The sequence below is a fragment of the Musa acuminata genome, chromosome BXJ1-3, assembly GCF_036884655.1.
Source record: "Musa acuminata AAA Group cultivar baxijiao chromosome BXJ1-3, Cavendish_Baxijiao_AAA, whole genome shotgun sequence".
NCBI lineage: Eukaryota > Viridiplantae > Streptophyta > Magnoliopsida > Zingiberales > Musaceae > Musa > Musa acuminata.
Genome location: NC_088329.1, coordinates 5899132 through 5915929, shown reverse-complemented (window position 1 = coordinate 5915929; position 16798 = coordinate 5899132). Strand labels below are relative to the sequence as shown.

Below are 16798 nucleotides of genomic sequence, written 5' to 3'. Positions count from 1 at the left end.
TGCCCAAAAGACCATATCTTGTTATTGGTTATTTCATTTTGTCATAGATTTGTCATGAAAGTGGTAAAATTTTAATCTATCTGTTTTTCAGCCTTGGGCAATTAGTTTTGCTTGAATTGGAGATAACCTGATGCAAGAATCATATCCTACTAAGCTCCTGAAAAAATGGTGGAGCTTGCTTATCTTGACCTAAATATAGACACTGACCACACCTTATTAGTGTCATGTGCAAGATTATGTTCCATTCTTCAATCTTTACAATAAAAGATTTCTCATGGTATAGAATTATCAAATGCTATACAATTGAAGATAATCCTAGGAATTTTAAGATGGTATGATTTTTCTAATGTCTTGCCATTGAGCAAAAAACAAGCTTCTACTGGTTGATCAACAAAAGGTAAACAACATATCCGAAATAGAACATAGAACTTCCCAGCTATATCCTCTGGTTCTTCAAATTAAGTTTACCAGCATATTAGTAGGTCATTACAAGAAAAAGGGGAAGCAAGTATTGACAGGAAATAGAGCAAAAACAATATTATATTATTAGATGATAGGTTAAAGGTCATTGAGAAGTTAATAAAACATTACTAGTCTTCTGTAATTAGATTCTTTAGACATCAAAGGAAAAACTATGGATGATGTATAGAATTTCACAAGTTTGAATTGTCGGGACATTATATTGGCAACAATATGAATTGAAAACAATCAATTAATACACCTGAGTGCCATAAAAAAAGCAAAAAAAGATAGTGGAATCAAATTGGCTTCATTTGCCAACATTTTCCTATGTGAATAGGCCAAGATCCATCACAAGCGAATAGAAAACATAATTATTAACATATTATAATCACAAAATTCATAGTCTTTATCTATTCCTATTGCATAAAAGATTCACCAACATTTTAGACATAAAAGTGAATGATCATTTTATCATAACATGTCAATAATATAGGGAAGTAAATAATAGAAAATATGTTTATTTAATCTATGTGTCCTTATGCTTTATTATATCATGCAGTATATTGATTTATTTGGTCAACATTTTTCTGCTTGCATGTGCTTCCAAGTCCAAGAATATACTAAATATAGATGTCTAAAAAGTATTCAGATTTCCTGCAAAATTAATTTGCACATGACATACCCATGTAAGTTTCCCATTCGAGCCCAAGCAAGAAAGGCTGGTCCACCAAAAAAATCATTCAAATCATCACTACTAACATTAAAACCCTGAGACAAAAAAGAAGAAAATCATTCAGAAACAAAGAAAGAGAGAAAACTGTTAAAATTCAAATAAGATATGCCAGTGTTTCTGGAAAGATACACAGCCTGATAACTTTGAATTTTCAATGCATTGCTTGAATTCCAAGGAACCTCATAAACGGTGTACCCAACCCACACCACAATTGTCCCCCTTTTTTCGCAACCCCACCGCCCCCCCCCCCCCCCCACCCAAGAAAAAAATACAACCAAATGTGTGTGCAATAGGGCATGTATGTTAGCAAAACATATACACCTACTAAACAATAGGGGAAGATGGGCATGAGATTATCTTTTCTGAAAAAACAGCCCTCTTCTTCTCTTCTTCCTTTCTTGGTCATTCCATTTTCTGTTTATTGCTATCTTAATTATCACTTTTTATTTTGTTATTAATAGCATGAGAGAGATAAAGTATAAGAAAATTCTCTGATGGGTAGATTGCAGCCTTCTTCTGTCAACCATCATTCCATTTATTTTACTTATTTTCTTTTATACTTTTTATTTCTGTTCAGAAATCAGAATTATAATCAACCAGATGTTCTAGAAAATAGAAATATAAACTATAACTAAGAAAATCAAAGAATCAATTCACAATATTCTGAGAACTCCATTAGCACCACAACCAAGCAGAATATTTTGCACTCAATTGGATTACCACATTGCCACCGAATCTTTCATATGCTTGATTTGCCAAAGCCTTTAATTACAGTTTGTCCATGAATAGCAACTTAATTTAATTTAAAGCTAAGTAATAAAATTATTTGTTACAATATCAATCTAGCTATGTTCATGATGACACAGTATATGCAGTTATGCACTATGCCACTGATGAGATAAGGATTAATAAGGTCTCATTATTACAAAGAAATGTAAGCAAGTTATCATAAAATCTATCTTAAATCTATTCATCATGACATGGAAGTGCACTCTACCACTTGACAAGTTGACATAAGGAAGCAATGTAATGGATATATTATGTATATCCAATTATCTGTGGATTTATCATAGAGGTAAAGCAGAACCTTTTGTAGTTATTTAATTACTTAAAGAAACTCAATTCACAATGATAAGTTCCTAAAACTTGTTGAAGGCAATGATTTTCCCAACTAAAATCTAGAGCTCGTATTCAATGAAATAAGTTTCAATTAAAAGAAAACAAACTAGGAAAAAAATGGTCATGAAACAAACATAATATGATTACTAACATCACCTTAAAAACCTTCTTCCAGATGGCTTCTTGCCCTGTAAATGCCAAAGGTAAGTTGATTCCTTGGAGTGCCATCCAGTCAATCTCTTTTTCCCATCGTCTCCAGTCCCACCAAACATAGGAGTCTTTGGAGAGCACCAAAGGAAGATAAAAATTTCAGGGCTTTAGACGATCGTTAAATATATGGCATTCCGTAGGAAAAAGACTAAAAACATTTCATTTGATACTGATGTTTAAGAAACCAAGCAGCATATTTAAAAGAAGAAAAATATCACAACAAGTAGGCAACAGTTACACATTCAAAAGCAGGCTTCAAAAACTAGCGACAAGGACTTCAACACTTACCTGTCCTAGATATAAATTTTATTTCACTGAGGGAGAGGGTTACATAGTGAACAGACATAAGGATAGACCGATGATTTAAATTTGGATACACCGAGACAGTACAGATACAGACTCATCAAAATTGTCTAGTTCCCTCATAAAAACATTATCAATTCTCAGAGATAAAACAACATCTGATGGAGACCTTTAATGCAACTTAGACCTATATATCATAATTTACTCTGTTTCTTTTTCTTTTTGTTTTCCCATGAGATTGAAACAAATAACCCAATCCAGTAGAATCTTCCATCATTTATCCTTCTTTTCCTCCATCAGTCCCAACTCCCAAATTAAGGTAGCTCTAGTCGAGTGAGAATAAAGAAGTCCCTCTTCCACATTGGCTTTGCAAAAGGGCAAATGAGCAGGATACAATCCATTGTTTACAGAAGATTGCTGCAATACCAAAAGGGTATCATTCCTCCTTTTTTTCCTTAATTACAGGATGGACAGGTACCCTCTCTTAGAGCTGACCACATAAATTTGTCTTGATTTAAGAAGAGTCATTTCCACAGAGAACTAGAATGAGTCAATAAGATTCCACTAAAATTTAATGCTCTATAGAAGAAAACTATTAATCCCAAACAATCCCATCCCCATTTCACTTCCTGTCTAATGTGAAAATCTTTTACTCAGTCAAAAAGGGCAACCAATTTGAGAAACTATTATGGCTTTGATGCACACCAAAAGTGACATCTTAGATATGCCAGTTTTATCTTGGAGTCAAGCAAGAATTGTAACAAAAACATCATATATCCTTGAAGATAGCAAAGGGAATTCAGTTTATTGTTAAGCCCCATCCAAATATCTATCTTGAGTATGGTTTCAACTTTCAAATACTAATTGGATTGGTAATATTCATTTTATTGTTTTTAAAATGACATAGGGTGATATAGGGGCAGTATACCACTTGGTACGCCATTACCTTATCCATTCGACAACATGTCAAAACTGATATTTAAAACATGATCTAGAGTCCATCAAGCTTGTCATTTCCCATGACAAAGGAAGTCACAAATATAAATAATCCAAATAAGATCATTTTCTTCCAGATAAGAGAGAAGACCGATTCACTGACAAAGTTATCCCATCAAGGATACTATGAGAAAGTACTTGGCCCAAGTAAGATCAATCCATATTAGCTCCTTGTGGTTAATGAACTTCCACCACCATTTAGCAAACTCTCACCAACCAAATATATGACAAAGTGGTGATGAAAATGATAAAATTTGTAGTTTCAAAGACAAAATACAATATCTCAATACAGGTGACATTGACAACCAAGCTCCTCAAAAGCATGTGAAACTCATGAAGAGGATGACCAAAATTAATCATATGAAGAGGATGACCAAATTTAATCACATTGTGCATTAGTGTTGACCAAAAAGTAAGTGCATAAGTTATCTCATCGGATCAGGTCATGATAAATGATATTTGAACTGATGAGGAAGCTAGGTAAAAAAGGACTATCAGTGGATGGTACTAAAGACATCATTCGTGGAGTCACCATAGCCTTGCCCTCATATGCATTGTGTTAGGATTTGATTCTAGACAATGTTGGGTCTTGATGAGACCTTCAAGTCATTAAGAGAGGAAGATTATTATGGTACCCAAAGAAGATTTAAGTTAATCTATAAAAACCCGATGGATGCACTATCATTAACTTAGGCGCATGCATTTTGGATCATTAATGATGGAAAGATACTGCAAAAGTAATTAGCCATATTTCAGTTCATTATTTTCTTTAAGCTAATGCTGACATCAAGTGTTGTTCATATAATAATCATATCATTCTAATAAAAAGATAAACTAAATATAAAAGGGAAGGCCTAGATTCAGCAATTGAAATTTATAAAGGTCTAAATACAAAATTTTCAGTGAAGCAACAAATATGAATTGTCTACAGAATTATGTTCCTCCCTCTATCATCAAAGTAGTACAACATGCCAGCCTAGAAAAACAACTTCAAAATAAAAGCCGGAGTTGAGATATTTCTTATGTCTTTTGCATATTAAGTACTGAGAAGAAAAAAGCAAATTTGATGGAGCACGTACAACTGGAAGTAACAACATTTTGGTAGTAACTCCAAGGAACGGGGCGTTCAACCTTCACCCCTTCACCATCTACACGAGCCAACGACCCAGGTGGAGGAACTGAAGCTAATTGAACACCACCTGTTTTGTCCCATGAAATATGGGCACCACACCAGTACTTGAGATACCAGTGAAGACCGGAGGAGATCTCTACTGCTGTGGTACCTCGAATCCTATTTGGCAAAGACAAACGTTTACATAATTCATGATCACAAGTTGCTGAACACCTACCCTGATTCAATTTGGAACAAGAACGCAGTAGTTATTGAGCTTAATTAACTGATTAGGTTTCATACAATATCTCTGCTCCATCACTGTTCGAGCTATTGACATTACTGATATGGAAGCAACCGTTTTGCTTGCAAATTCCCTGACAAGAAATAAAAACAGTAGTAAACAATGGTAAAATAGCAACAAACGAGAACATTATGAGTTACATCATGTCTAACCAGAGTTCCAACCTTGGGGATGATCTCAAAGCGGAAGCTGGAGTGATGGGTGGGGAGCAACCGCAGGAGGAGGGCATGGGCGGCTGCCACCTGGACGGAAGAAGAAGGCCGCTTGTTCTCCAACCTTCGCAGCAACTCCCCGACGCTTTCCCGCACATCAGGAGGCGACGAAGACAGCGACGACGAAGGAAGAAGCAACAGCAGCAGGAGGGGGGCAAGAAGCCGGAGACGATCGGGAGCTCTCATCATGCTCGGCACCCGGGGCTGCCGCTTCCTCCCTCGACAACGGCAATCGGACGAATACTCGCGATCGAAGCGAGAAATCGTCGTGGGAAGCAAAGTTGGGGCAATGTTTGGTTGTGATTTCTTCCTCCGTCCGTCGCAATCATTTTCGATTGAAATATCCACCTCATGGTAGGGCCCCGTCGCCGAATGAAACAGGTAAGCAGATGCTTAATAGGATGCCCCCATTGCTTGCCACTTGTTTTGGATTCTTGCATGTATCTTCCCTCTCTGTTATTGTCTCTCCTCACACGAATGTTATATATCATTTAATTTAGTGTATATATATATATATATATATATATATATATATAAAGCTCAAAAAATGTCGTAGATATATCATTTATATCTACGACATTTTTTTAGTCAATCATTGCCATAATGATGTCAAAACTCAAGCTGATAATAAAATCCCTTTAAAATATTTGAAACTATGAAATGTCAAATAATTAATGTAAGCAACAAAAATAAATTTACGTAATTATTATTATTTTTAATTTAATGATAACCATGACTGGTAGATGTTTTTATCTATCCATCCTAGAAAACCTTCGATAATCTAAAAAAATCTAAAATCAATGTGAAATATACTCAGAGCAACGCCTCAAACGTCAAAACTCAAAAAAAAAAAAAAAATTGAATAATTTGATTAATAATTGACTATATCGTGACTAGTCGTCTCCTATTTTTATCAATCGTGGTGAAATATAGTCCCAAAATAATATGATCAAATAATTTGGAGCTGTTTGATTATGTTGGGATTAACTTTTTTTTATTTGCATTTTATGTTAATTAGGAAACTAATTCGAGATGGGATTAAGTTTTGTATTATGTGATCCAAAACTCTCGAAGATTTCATATTAGGAAGAAAAAAATAAGAATCTTTATTTTTTGTGCACAGACAAATATATGAAAACTTCTTATTTTAAAAATAATTCACTGTGCATTTTATTCATTGTAAATTCACTAGATAAATCAGAAATTGCAAAATTCTTCTTATTATGAATCTAATCATATTATTTATTATATTAGTCACACTGTTACATCTTGATCATATGATACCAAAATTGTGGCATCTAAATTGTAATTATACTCATCATCTATCATAGTTTAACTATGGCATCGTCTTGTAAAGGCACAAGTTATAAGCAACCTACTGCACATGTCGGCCCTTCGATCCATCAACGAGCATCTGCAGAGGCACATGCCAACCTTCCACGTGACTTCTTCTCTCTACTGCTGCATGTGCATGGCTCATGACGCACCAGTTAAATATCTCCGTAGATGCAAGCAAACACTGTACGTTCTGTCTTCGCTCCATCTGCTCCCGCTTCCACCTGTGATTCCGGTGGGCGAGAAGAGAACTCCTCATGGGATCGCATCAGCTGTCGGCGGACCCGCCCTGCGCAAGCGCCATGCGCATCGGTCTGGCTGCTCGACGACAAAGAAAACACGGAAACACGGCTCCCCACCACCCCGTTCCCATTTCTTTTACCCCTGCAGGTGTCGGTAGCTGCGAAATGATGGGATCTCAGTAGGTCGAGTTCGCTCTCGGCTCCCTTCTTTACTGGTTCTGACGCCATGTTCAGCATCTTTTTCTTGGGTCAGGATCCCTATATTTCAGAGCTTGCTGATGAGATTCCAGGGTTAACTTATCCTGGTGTGGAGCTGGACACGTTCAATGAGTGTACTCTAGTGCAGCAGCACGCATAATCCAATGATAAACGCTATGACAATGATAGAACTAAATGGCGCTGATGATTTGCTTGATCTTTCCTTTCTCCGAAAGGGTTGGCTCTTGGATCAGTATTCTCTATGTCAGAGTTCGCGGATCAGATTCCAGGTGTAAAGTTACCATCATTAAGCAGCACGGTTGCCTTTGTAGTTTGCTCGGAAGTGGAAGGAGGTCGACATCATAGATAATTGATCTGATGAGGTGCCCTCTTTGGTATTTTGAACAGCAAGGATGATCTTTCAGTTTCTCTCAATAGCAGATCGTGAGCTTTGATATTGTTTCCTTCTTTAGAGAGAGAGAGAGAGAGAGAGAGAGAGAGAGTGACACACACACGAATGGATGAAACTTCTCAGAATACACATGGAGTTGGCATTAATCCACCACACATGGGTTCAGGTGCATGGCAGCGAAGACAGCTCTGGATGAAGTGAACAGGGAACTGATTCCAAGAGCTGCAATGAGAAAAGGTGACGCACGAAAAAGGCAAAGGTTTGACCTAGTACAGAAGTTTGCTGAGAGATTCATCTACTGTTGAAGCCGGCCATTGCCTTTAATCCGGTATTACTCCGATTTTGTTCTTGGTTCAGTGGCATGTTTACCGTTCTCACATTTATAATTACTGTAGCTCTTAAAGTTCGATTCTTAAGTGGGAAGTTGCAGGCTTTTGAGATCAATATGGATGGATCTACCTAGCCAGAGGGAAGCTGGACTTTGGACAAAGTTGGAATCTGTTGTCGACAATGCAGATTTGAGATTACTTTGGTTGGATTTTAAGTAGGCGAAAAGATCTCTGTGAACCAGAGAGAAACATTTAACAGGAGAAAACGAAGAGCAAAAGCACACTTGATGTTGTGGATCTCATCATTTGACAAGCTTACTGCAATCACATCTGATTAATCTTTCTGAACGAGAAACATAAAGAGGAAGGCTTCGCCATGCAAGTACGACAACGTTAGTCAGCTAGCAAGGGATGCATTTTCTTCTCAAGATCCAGCGAACTCCTCCTCGTTGCTTGACAGAAATGGTGCCTTCTTCTCATTTGCTTGGATCATTGAACTCTTGCAGTGGGCAATGGCGCCTTGTATGGCGCTTTGCAGCTCCTCCATTGACGAAGCCGACAACGAAAGGGCAGGGGGAGGCTCATGAAACCCGCTCCCACCAATGTAGAGCAAGCCCGAGTGGCTGGGTGACGACCTCATGGAGGATGGACAGCTCGCAGCCCACGGCTTCTTCCTGGTGGGGTGTGCAAGCAGGTTCCCGGAGAAGGACGAAGAGCTGGAGCAGTTCATGCCCTTTCTGCTGGCATGGTTGCGGTCGTACCCCAATACATTCTTTTTGCCTGATCCGGCGAGTACTCTATCCTTCCTGATCGAGAACGAGAACGTCTTCTTCCGTTGCTGCTGCAGGGGCTGCTGGTTGTTTCTGTGCTGTAACGCCGTGAGTTTCTCGTAGATCGGCTTTACCTTCTTAACGTACTTCCTGATCACCTCCTTTGCCGACGACGATGACAATGAGTTTGCTCGTTTGGTGGGAAGAGGAGGAGGAGGCAGAGGAGGGGCGGGAACGTTACTGTTGGGAACGGAGGATGGGTCTAGTTTCTTGCTACCGCGGTGGAGGAAGACGGAGAAGCGGGTGGCCAAGGAGGAGAGGTATTTGGAGCCCCCAGGGCGTTTGGCGGTGGAGAACCGGCGGATCTCATCCTCCGTGATGGAGCTGGGGCGGGAAGAGTCGAATTCCGGGAGGATGAGGTCGGCGGCAGAGAAGGAGGAAGAGGAGGAACTGCCGTTGGAGTCGCGGGAGGCGGTGGCTGTGGTGTCGGTGGAGGAGGAGGAAGCGGAGGCGGAGGCGGAGGCGAGGAGGGTGCGGACCATGGAGATCCGGGGGGAGAGGTGGAGGGGGAGGAGCTGGCCCTTGTAGAAGAGCTCGTCGGCGGGGCACAGCTGGGCGCAGGATCGCCTGGAGGAAGGGGATAGGGAGACGGTGAACTCGAAGTCGGAAGAAGAAGACGAGGACGGGGATGGGGACGGGAAGGAGGAGAGCGCAGGCGCGGCACTGCCGCCGCTCCCCCACGGCCCATCCCCGTCTCTTGTCCTCTCCATCCGCGAACGCATCCTTGCGTCAATGCCTCCTCGGCTCAACAGTTATGCCGATGGATTTCAACCGAAGGAAAGAAGGGCGCAACGAGATTGAAGTATTCGCTCGGGCAGAGGGAGATTGCCACGTCACGCTTTAGCGAGGAAACAAAGGTGGGCCACGTGACAAGGATGCTCGTAAGGCCGAATGGAAAGCCCCTTCCCATTGTGAAAGGACGCTCACAGGAGTTCATGACACGTAAGCACCTCGTTTCCTAAGAATTATAATAATAAATTATTAGCCTCAAATGAACACAAATAGTGGCTGTAGTTTAGTGGTTAGAATTCCACGTTGTGGCCGTGGAGACCTGGGCTCGAATCCCAGCAGCCACATGTTATTTTATGTATTTTTAATTTTATTTATAATTTGTGTTTTACGGATACTTAAAATTAAGATCTATTTTCCTTTACACAATATAAATTCACGCATGATTTTTTGTTTATATTTTCTATTTTTATCTTAACATTTAAATTGCAATGACTTGCAAGTTTATTTTAGCATTGTTTCCATTTTCGTCGATACTTTAATTACAATTTCCACAGGATAGTGCACGCTCCACACCGCTACAATTTCCACAATTTTTTTATTGATACTTAAATTAAAATATATTTTTTGTTTACACGATGCAAAAATCTCACATGACTTCTTTTTATCTTTACACTCAAATCACACAAATCTTCTATGCTTAAATCACAGGATTCATTCAATGCTCGCTTTTTTTTTTTGTTTCGATTTTGTTACATGATTAATAAAATTATTTTTCATAATCCACACAAGTTGATTCAGTTTTCATTTTCTTGTATATTTGGTTAGTCTCATCTCTCCCTTGATGAAAGAAACAATGCAAAGGAACAGGCTTGCTCACCAAACTAAGTTCATCATCCTGAGGTCTCAAACTAAAGAAGCACACTCTAATTGGCTCGGTCTCTCTTGTTGTCCTTTTCATCTCTTTTCCTTTTGCCACTGTAGCGGAACTTGAATCATAATTTATTGAGTTTTTTCTAAGGTACAAAATTAACACGAAGAAAATTCAAAATGAAATTAAAAAAAAGGAAAACATCTATGTTGTGCCAAAAACTAGCTTTCACCACAAACCAGAAATAGACTAAAGATCTTTTGTCTTATAGTATCACAACACTAAATGATAAATTGAACGAACCATTCTTTTTACTAAGTGATAAATCGAACCAACCTTTTTTTTTTTGTTCAGAAATTTCATGTTAGATGGGCTTAGATCAAAGGTTCAACATGGACCATTCTTTCACCACAAACAAGAAATATACTAAAGATATTTAGACATTTTATCAAAAAATAATAATTATTGGCTTTTTATTGGATTAGCATCCCCCATTTGTTTTTTACCACCGAGCTTTTTTTATAATAATAAAAGATCTATGAACCATACCAAATTAAAATTAGAGATTTTTTTGATAAATTATGTGATTGAGTGTAACAAATATAAATTAGTTCAAATTTGAGTGTAACTGGGTCAACTTCTACTAAACCAGCTCAAACATTTTACACAATAATTATAACATGATCCTTAGATTATTAATATTATTTTTTATTTTAAAATTTTATGATAATTAATTATCAAGATTTAAGATTTTTTGAATCAACTTTATCAACTTCTACTATACCAACTCAAACTTTCATAGATCTACTAAGGCATGGTTCTAAGATGACTAATATAAATTTTTTTATTTTTTTAAAAAAATATTATAATTATTTATGAAAATATTTTTTAAAAAAAATATGTTCTATGATCAAGAGTAACTAAGTTTAGTTTTAATTGTAACTTGGTCAACTTTCATCAAATTAACTAAACTTCTGGTAAACTATTTGCCATGATTCTAAGATGGTTAGTATCATTCTTAAAGGATTTTATGATAATTAATTATTAAAATTAATATTTCTTTGAATATGTTTTGTGGTTATGTATAACTTACTTCAATTTTGAGTGTAACTTGGTCGATTTCTACTAAATCGATCCATACTTTCATGAAATCACTATGATATGATTTTAGGATGATTAATACTATTTTTATTTTTAAAAAATTATAATAATTAATTATTAAAAATAAATATTTTTTGAATTGGTACTATAATCAAGTGTAAATTCAATTTCGAGTATAACTTGATTAAATTTTACTAAACTAACTAAAAATTTTATATAATTACTAAAATATATTTATAAGATGATTAGTATTATTTTTAATTTTTTATAATAATTAATTATCAAAATTGAAGATTTTTTAAATAATATATATCATCAATTCATTTAAATAAAAGTCTGAGGATAAGGATGCCTTGAAGTTAGAACAAAAATGAAAGATGGTTTAAATTTTTTAAAGAAAATATCTCATATCTTTTATGTTATCACAACACTAAATAAAATTGAAGTTTCATGTTAGATGGTTTAGGTGAAAGGAGACAATTCAAGATTACATGAAGTGAGGAAGAATTTAACGGAGATTATGAAGGGTTGTTTTTTTTTTACTTGTGGAGTTGATCCATCACTAGTCCAGTCGATATAATACTGATGACAAATAAATTTTACTTTCAGTTCCATTGTAGAATAATTATGTCCATATGATTGAGTAACCACAATTATTAAAAACCTAAGTTATTAGGAAAGGAATGATGTATGTTTTAGCATCATTTTAGATGTTGCATTTTGCTATCTCATTACATCTTCCGAATATTTCTATGGTCAGTGCGTTTGATTTTTATTTTATAACGGACCCCACGATTCCATAGTTTAGCTAACGAAGGATAGATTATTATTACCATAGGGTATTTGACGTAATATTTATATATATTCATATTTTGAACAATATATAGATGACTTTGTGTTTAATAATCCTATTTTGATTCATTTTTATGATTATTGTATTCTTATAAATAATAGTTATGTATTGTGTAGAAATAAAATTATTTAAAAATAAATTATTTAGATAGTTATTTTGAAAGGTTTTAGCTCCGTGGCGTAAAGTGTTTGTTAGTATAACACCCTAAAACTACCCGAGTGACATATAACTAGATGGGTCTTTGGGGTATTGTCTCTAGTTCGTTGTCTTGTTCTATAATAGTATTTTATGAGCATTTGTGGAGACTTTTTGTCGTGGCGAAGTACTTTTGACATTTTGTCGTGCAATCATTCGGAGCTTACAAAATCTATGTTTATCATATGTATTGTTAATCAAGTGTTTGTTAAAATGTCAATTGTGAGATCCTGAGTTAAACACTTCCTCTGACCCATCTTCTATTTTGTAGGTCCTTAAGGGACCATAAGAGATTTCAGAGAAGTTGATCATTTACGGATGAACACGCAAGAGTATTACACAACTTAAGTAAAACCAGTTAAGTCTATGATATGGTATTAAAGTGGGACAAATATATTTAAAAATACTTGGTATGTAAACGTGAGTGACCTAACGGAGTTACGTTGAGGATTAGTGCTTTCGAAATAAAGTTTTGATTTAAAATTTTTGATTGATAAAACCCATATCAAAAATGTATTTAACTTAAAATGTAAGTAAGGGTGGTGAGCAACTAAATCAGTTAGTAATAGCAAGGAAAAGTATAAAGAAAAATACAAACCAGATTTATAGTGGTTCGGTCGTCTGAACCTACGTCTATTCTCGATTCTTCTTCCCTTAAGGTCATCGGCTTTTACTACCGATCTTTTTTTTAATAAATGAAGATCAACTACCTTATTACAATATTTTCTCTTTTTCACGGCTTAAGAGAGAACTTTTATACATCTCTTTTATAAAAAATCTCATACCACCTTAATATAATCTCTAAAATCAAGGAGGAAATGACTCGACATTTTTTAAGAGAGTTTACTATACTTTTATGCTAAAAAATTCTTGTTCCATCAAGCAAGCAATGGGATATTTATAGACCCCAAATGACTTCAAAAATATAGCCAAAAATTTAAATCCTCAATTTTTTGAGGTAGTGACGGTACTACTATCAACGTTGCATGGTATTATTACCATTGAACAAAGCCCAAGAATTTGGGCTTTAGTGGTACTACTATCGTTCGGTGGTATCATTACTAGCAGTAGGCATTACTGCCACCGGGGTTCCTAGAAAAGCATAGACAATGCTTTCCGACTCTCAAGTAATATCATCGCTTGAGCCTGGTGGTGCCACCGCCCAGCCCAACCCCAAGTCACTGAATTGACCTTCAAATAGACTTAATTCAGCCCTTGTTTTGGCCCAAAGGCTCATAATCAAGTTAGCATGGTTACACCCGAAAACTAACTCAATTAGACTCTAAATAACTTCGATTAAGACTTAAAAACTCTAATTACAATCATGAGGCCTTCAGCACATCGTCCGACATGTCATCTGTTCATCCGACACTTCGTTCGAGCCTTCGGCGCATCATCCTTTCTTTCGTCGTATTGTCTGATCCATCGGTGTATTGACCTCCCACAGCATCCAATCTTCTTAGCGCAATACCCTATCCTTCCGACTTGATGCCCGAACTTATGGCACGAAACCTATCCTCCAACACGCCGACTAATCCTCTAGCTCGATATCCAATCTCTGATATGATGCTCTTTGGCCCAATGTCTTATTCTCTTGCTTCAACGATTTGTCTTTCGATGGTTTAAGTCCATGATCAAAGTTTCTCTTATGTCACTTATCTTAAACACTTATTAGTCCATAAACTTATAAATTGATTTCATCATCAAAATCTAAGATTCAACATGACTAACCTTTTGCGTGAGAGGCACCACGAGGATAAACAAACTAGAAATAATGCATAGCTCACAAAGATTGAGATGGTAGAGTTTGAGCTATGGCTTGACATTAGTAACCAAACTTGATGGTGCTCAAGGTAAGCAAAGACTCTTAACAAAGGATGAGACTATGTAAAGAGGGATGACTTGTTCGGTAATCGAAAGAGTTGTGCAAAACCCATAAAAATAAAAGAAATTACTAACTTGAAGAATTCAGTACTCATATAGGGGCTTATATACGAATGATGGACTATTCATGGCTATCCAAAGGCGACCAAAGTTTGACATTATAGAGCATGAAAAATTTCTCTTTAGAATAAGAAGACTATGGAGATTGTGTTACCTAGGGAGATCGTATATCTTTGAATTTTTTCAAATCTATAGAAAAGAATGAAGGAGGTTAATTGTCCTCATCTCTAGTGATGATCCATATGGTAGGGGCTGCGAAGACGCTCCTCAAATCGCTACATAATCCTTATCGTAGCATGCACCATGCAATCAAGAAGGGGATGCCCCTTCTTGCTATCCACATGCCCCAAATAGGGGCTGTGGGTTGAGAAGGAGAGGGAGAGAGAAGAATAGGAGGTGCCAACTAAAAAGAACATTGCTTATGGCCCTTTGGTTCCCTCTTATTTATATAAGTCTCATGTCAACTTAATCCTAATGAATTTTACCATATTGGATATTAGATATTGGATCTCCATCTAATTACCCAAGCCTCTTAGATTAGTAGGTCTCTACTAAATAATCTCTTATTAGCTCTTATTGGATCTTATCTATGAGATCTAATAATTCAGGGGGCTTAATGGATATCTAATAAGATAGGTGTTTTGGCGGATATCTTATATCCGAAACTCTACTCGTCGTGTTGAATCACAGATTTTGATGATGAAATCAATTGACGAAATTATGATCCAATATGCATTTGAGTGACACATGACTAACTTAGATCAAGGAAAGACAATTCGATTAACGTAGGAAGAATCAGACATTGGGCTAGAATAGAATATGTTAGAAGATTGGACATTAGGTTGAAGGAATGATCGACATATCGAAAGGACTTCGTGCCATGAGTTCAGGCACCGGGTCAAAGGATCGGATATTGCGCCAAGGAGATAGGAAATTACATGAGTCAATATGTTGATTAGGCAATACGTCGAAAGAGAGGATGATGCGTCGAAGGATCGGACAAAGCACTGGATAAACCAATGACATGCCAAACAACATAGGATTCATTCTTATAACCGTGTGAATATAGATCGAGTTAGTTTAGGGCTAATTGAGTTAGTTTTTTATGTAATCAGACTAACTCAATTAGGGGCCCATTGGGCTTGAAATGAGACTATTTTGGACCAAGAGGAAGGCTCATTCAATGATCCAAAAGTTGGGTCAATTAGTGGCATCGCCAAATTGGCGGTAGAACCACCTATGAGCTAAAAAAGTCAAAAGCCCAATCTCCGAGGCTATTAGGCAGTGATACTATTAGATTGGGCGGTTGTACTACCCAGTGTTAGTGTGTCAAGCGATGGTACCACTAGACTAGGTGGTGGTACCGCCTAGTGTCAAACTAATAGGCGATGGTACTGCCAATACCTCGAAATCCCATAGATTTGATTTTTTGCTCCACTTTTTAAAGTCATTTGAAATATATAAATACTCCACTAGTTTCTGCTCGGGAAAGCAAGAAATAGAGTTGAAAAAGGGGAAAGAATACTTGAGAAAAAAGTTAAAAACTCTAAGTTATATAGTCTCTTCCTTCTAGGGTTGGAAGTTTTCTAAGGGAGGAGTAAGGTCTAAAAGAGATGTGTAAATGTTCTCTCCTGGGCTTGTGAAAAGGAGAAAAAGTTGTAAGGGTAGTTGATCTTCGCCCATTGAAAGAAGTAACCAATCATCATTCCATAAGCAGATCATTTAATGAACTTATTCTCCAATCACTTATACTATATCCCTAATATCTCAACATAAACAGTTATGAGATATGGATGAGTATATAGTATACTAGTCTATTTGATTATTTCGATGACCTTTTCGAGTAATCTATGATTAGGAATATTTAGGATCTTATATTTAAAGGTAAATTGGTCTCATTTTCATGATCTCATCATGATCCAATTCCCATTGCACAGATCCAAGGACATCACAATATATATTCATTACCAAATATAAAACGAGAAAAAGTAATAATAATAATATTAACGAAAAAGATTGTGTCGCATGTCAAACATATCATCACTCACGTGATTGACTTGCAGGGCACCTATAACTAGTACAAGAATTACCAAGTCCCATAGGGAGAGTTAATTATACAGAGGTATGATCGTAGTGATCATAGAGTTGAACTACTCAAGTGCTCATATTCACTTAGGGGAGCCCAACAAATCGAAAGATAAGGACAAGTGAGTGAATATTATTACCAATGATACAAAGGAGAATAGAATCCACATGAACCCTACAACATAATGGCAAAGGCTATGCATGAAAATTATAGTTTATCTTTT

General features: G+C 36.7%; 2 protein-coding genes and 1 non-coding gene across 5 annotated transcripts in view; 1 reads left to right on the top strand and 2 right to left on the bottom strand.

Annotated features, from left to right (window-relative positions):
* Nucleotides 1-5793, bottom strand: part of LOC135618883 (alpha-N-acetylglucosaminidase-like) — a 30825-nt gene extending 25032 nt beyond the window's left edge. The window contains exons 1-5 of one of the 3 annotated variants that reach the window (XM_065120283.1): nucleotides 5403-5793; nucleotides 5238-5311; nucleotides 4903-5114; nucleotides 2471-2592; nucleotides 1145-1230 (exon numbers count right to left, since the gene is read on the bottom strand). In XM_065120283.1, coding sequence (XP_064976355.1) covers nucleotides 1145-1230; nucleotides 2471-2592; nucleotides 4903-5114; nucleotides 5238-5311; nucleotides 5403-5639 — 731 coding nt within the window. In that variant the 5' untranslated portion in view covers nucleotides 5640-5793. The remainder of the gene's footprint in view (nucleotides 1-1144; nucleotides 1231-2470; nucleotides 2593-4902; nucleotides 5115-5237; nucleotides 5312-5402) is intronic. The other 2 variants (XM_065120276.1, XM_065120288.1) reach the window with 2 other exon arrangements.
* A 2431-nt stretch (nucleotides 5794-8224) lies between these two features.
* LOC135636801 (probable membrane-associated kinase regulator 1) lies at nucleotides 8225-9579 on the bottom strand. The gene has a single exon (XM_065148855.1). The coding sequence runs from the start codon at nucleotides 9516-9518 to the stop codon at nucleotides 8391-8393; it is 1128 nt and encodes a 375-aa protein (XP_065004927.1). The 5' UTR covers nucleotides 9519-9579; the 3' UTR covers nucleotides 8225-8390.
* Nucleotides 9580-9800: 221 nt separating this feature from the next.
* Nucleotides 9801-9872, top strand: TRNAH-GUG (transfer RNA histidin (anticodon GUG)). Its single transcript has one exon. It is a non-coding gene; the product is annotated as a tRNA-His (tRNA).
* Nucleotides 9873-16798: the final 6926 nt, after the last annotated feature.

Coding starts and splice junctions, on each gene's coding strand:
- LOC135636801 (XM_065148855.1), bottom strand. CDS start 9,518: ATGCGTTCGCGGATGGAGAGGACAAGAGACGGGGATGGGCCGTGGGGG.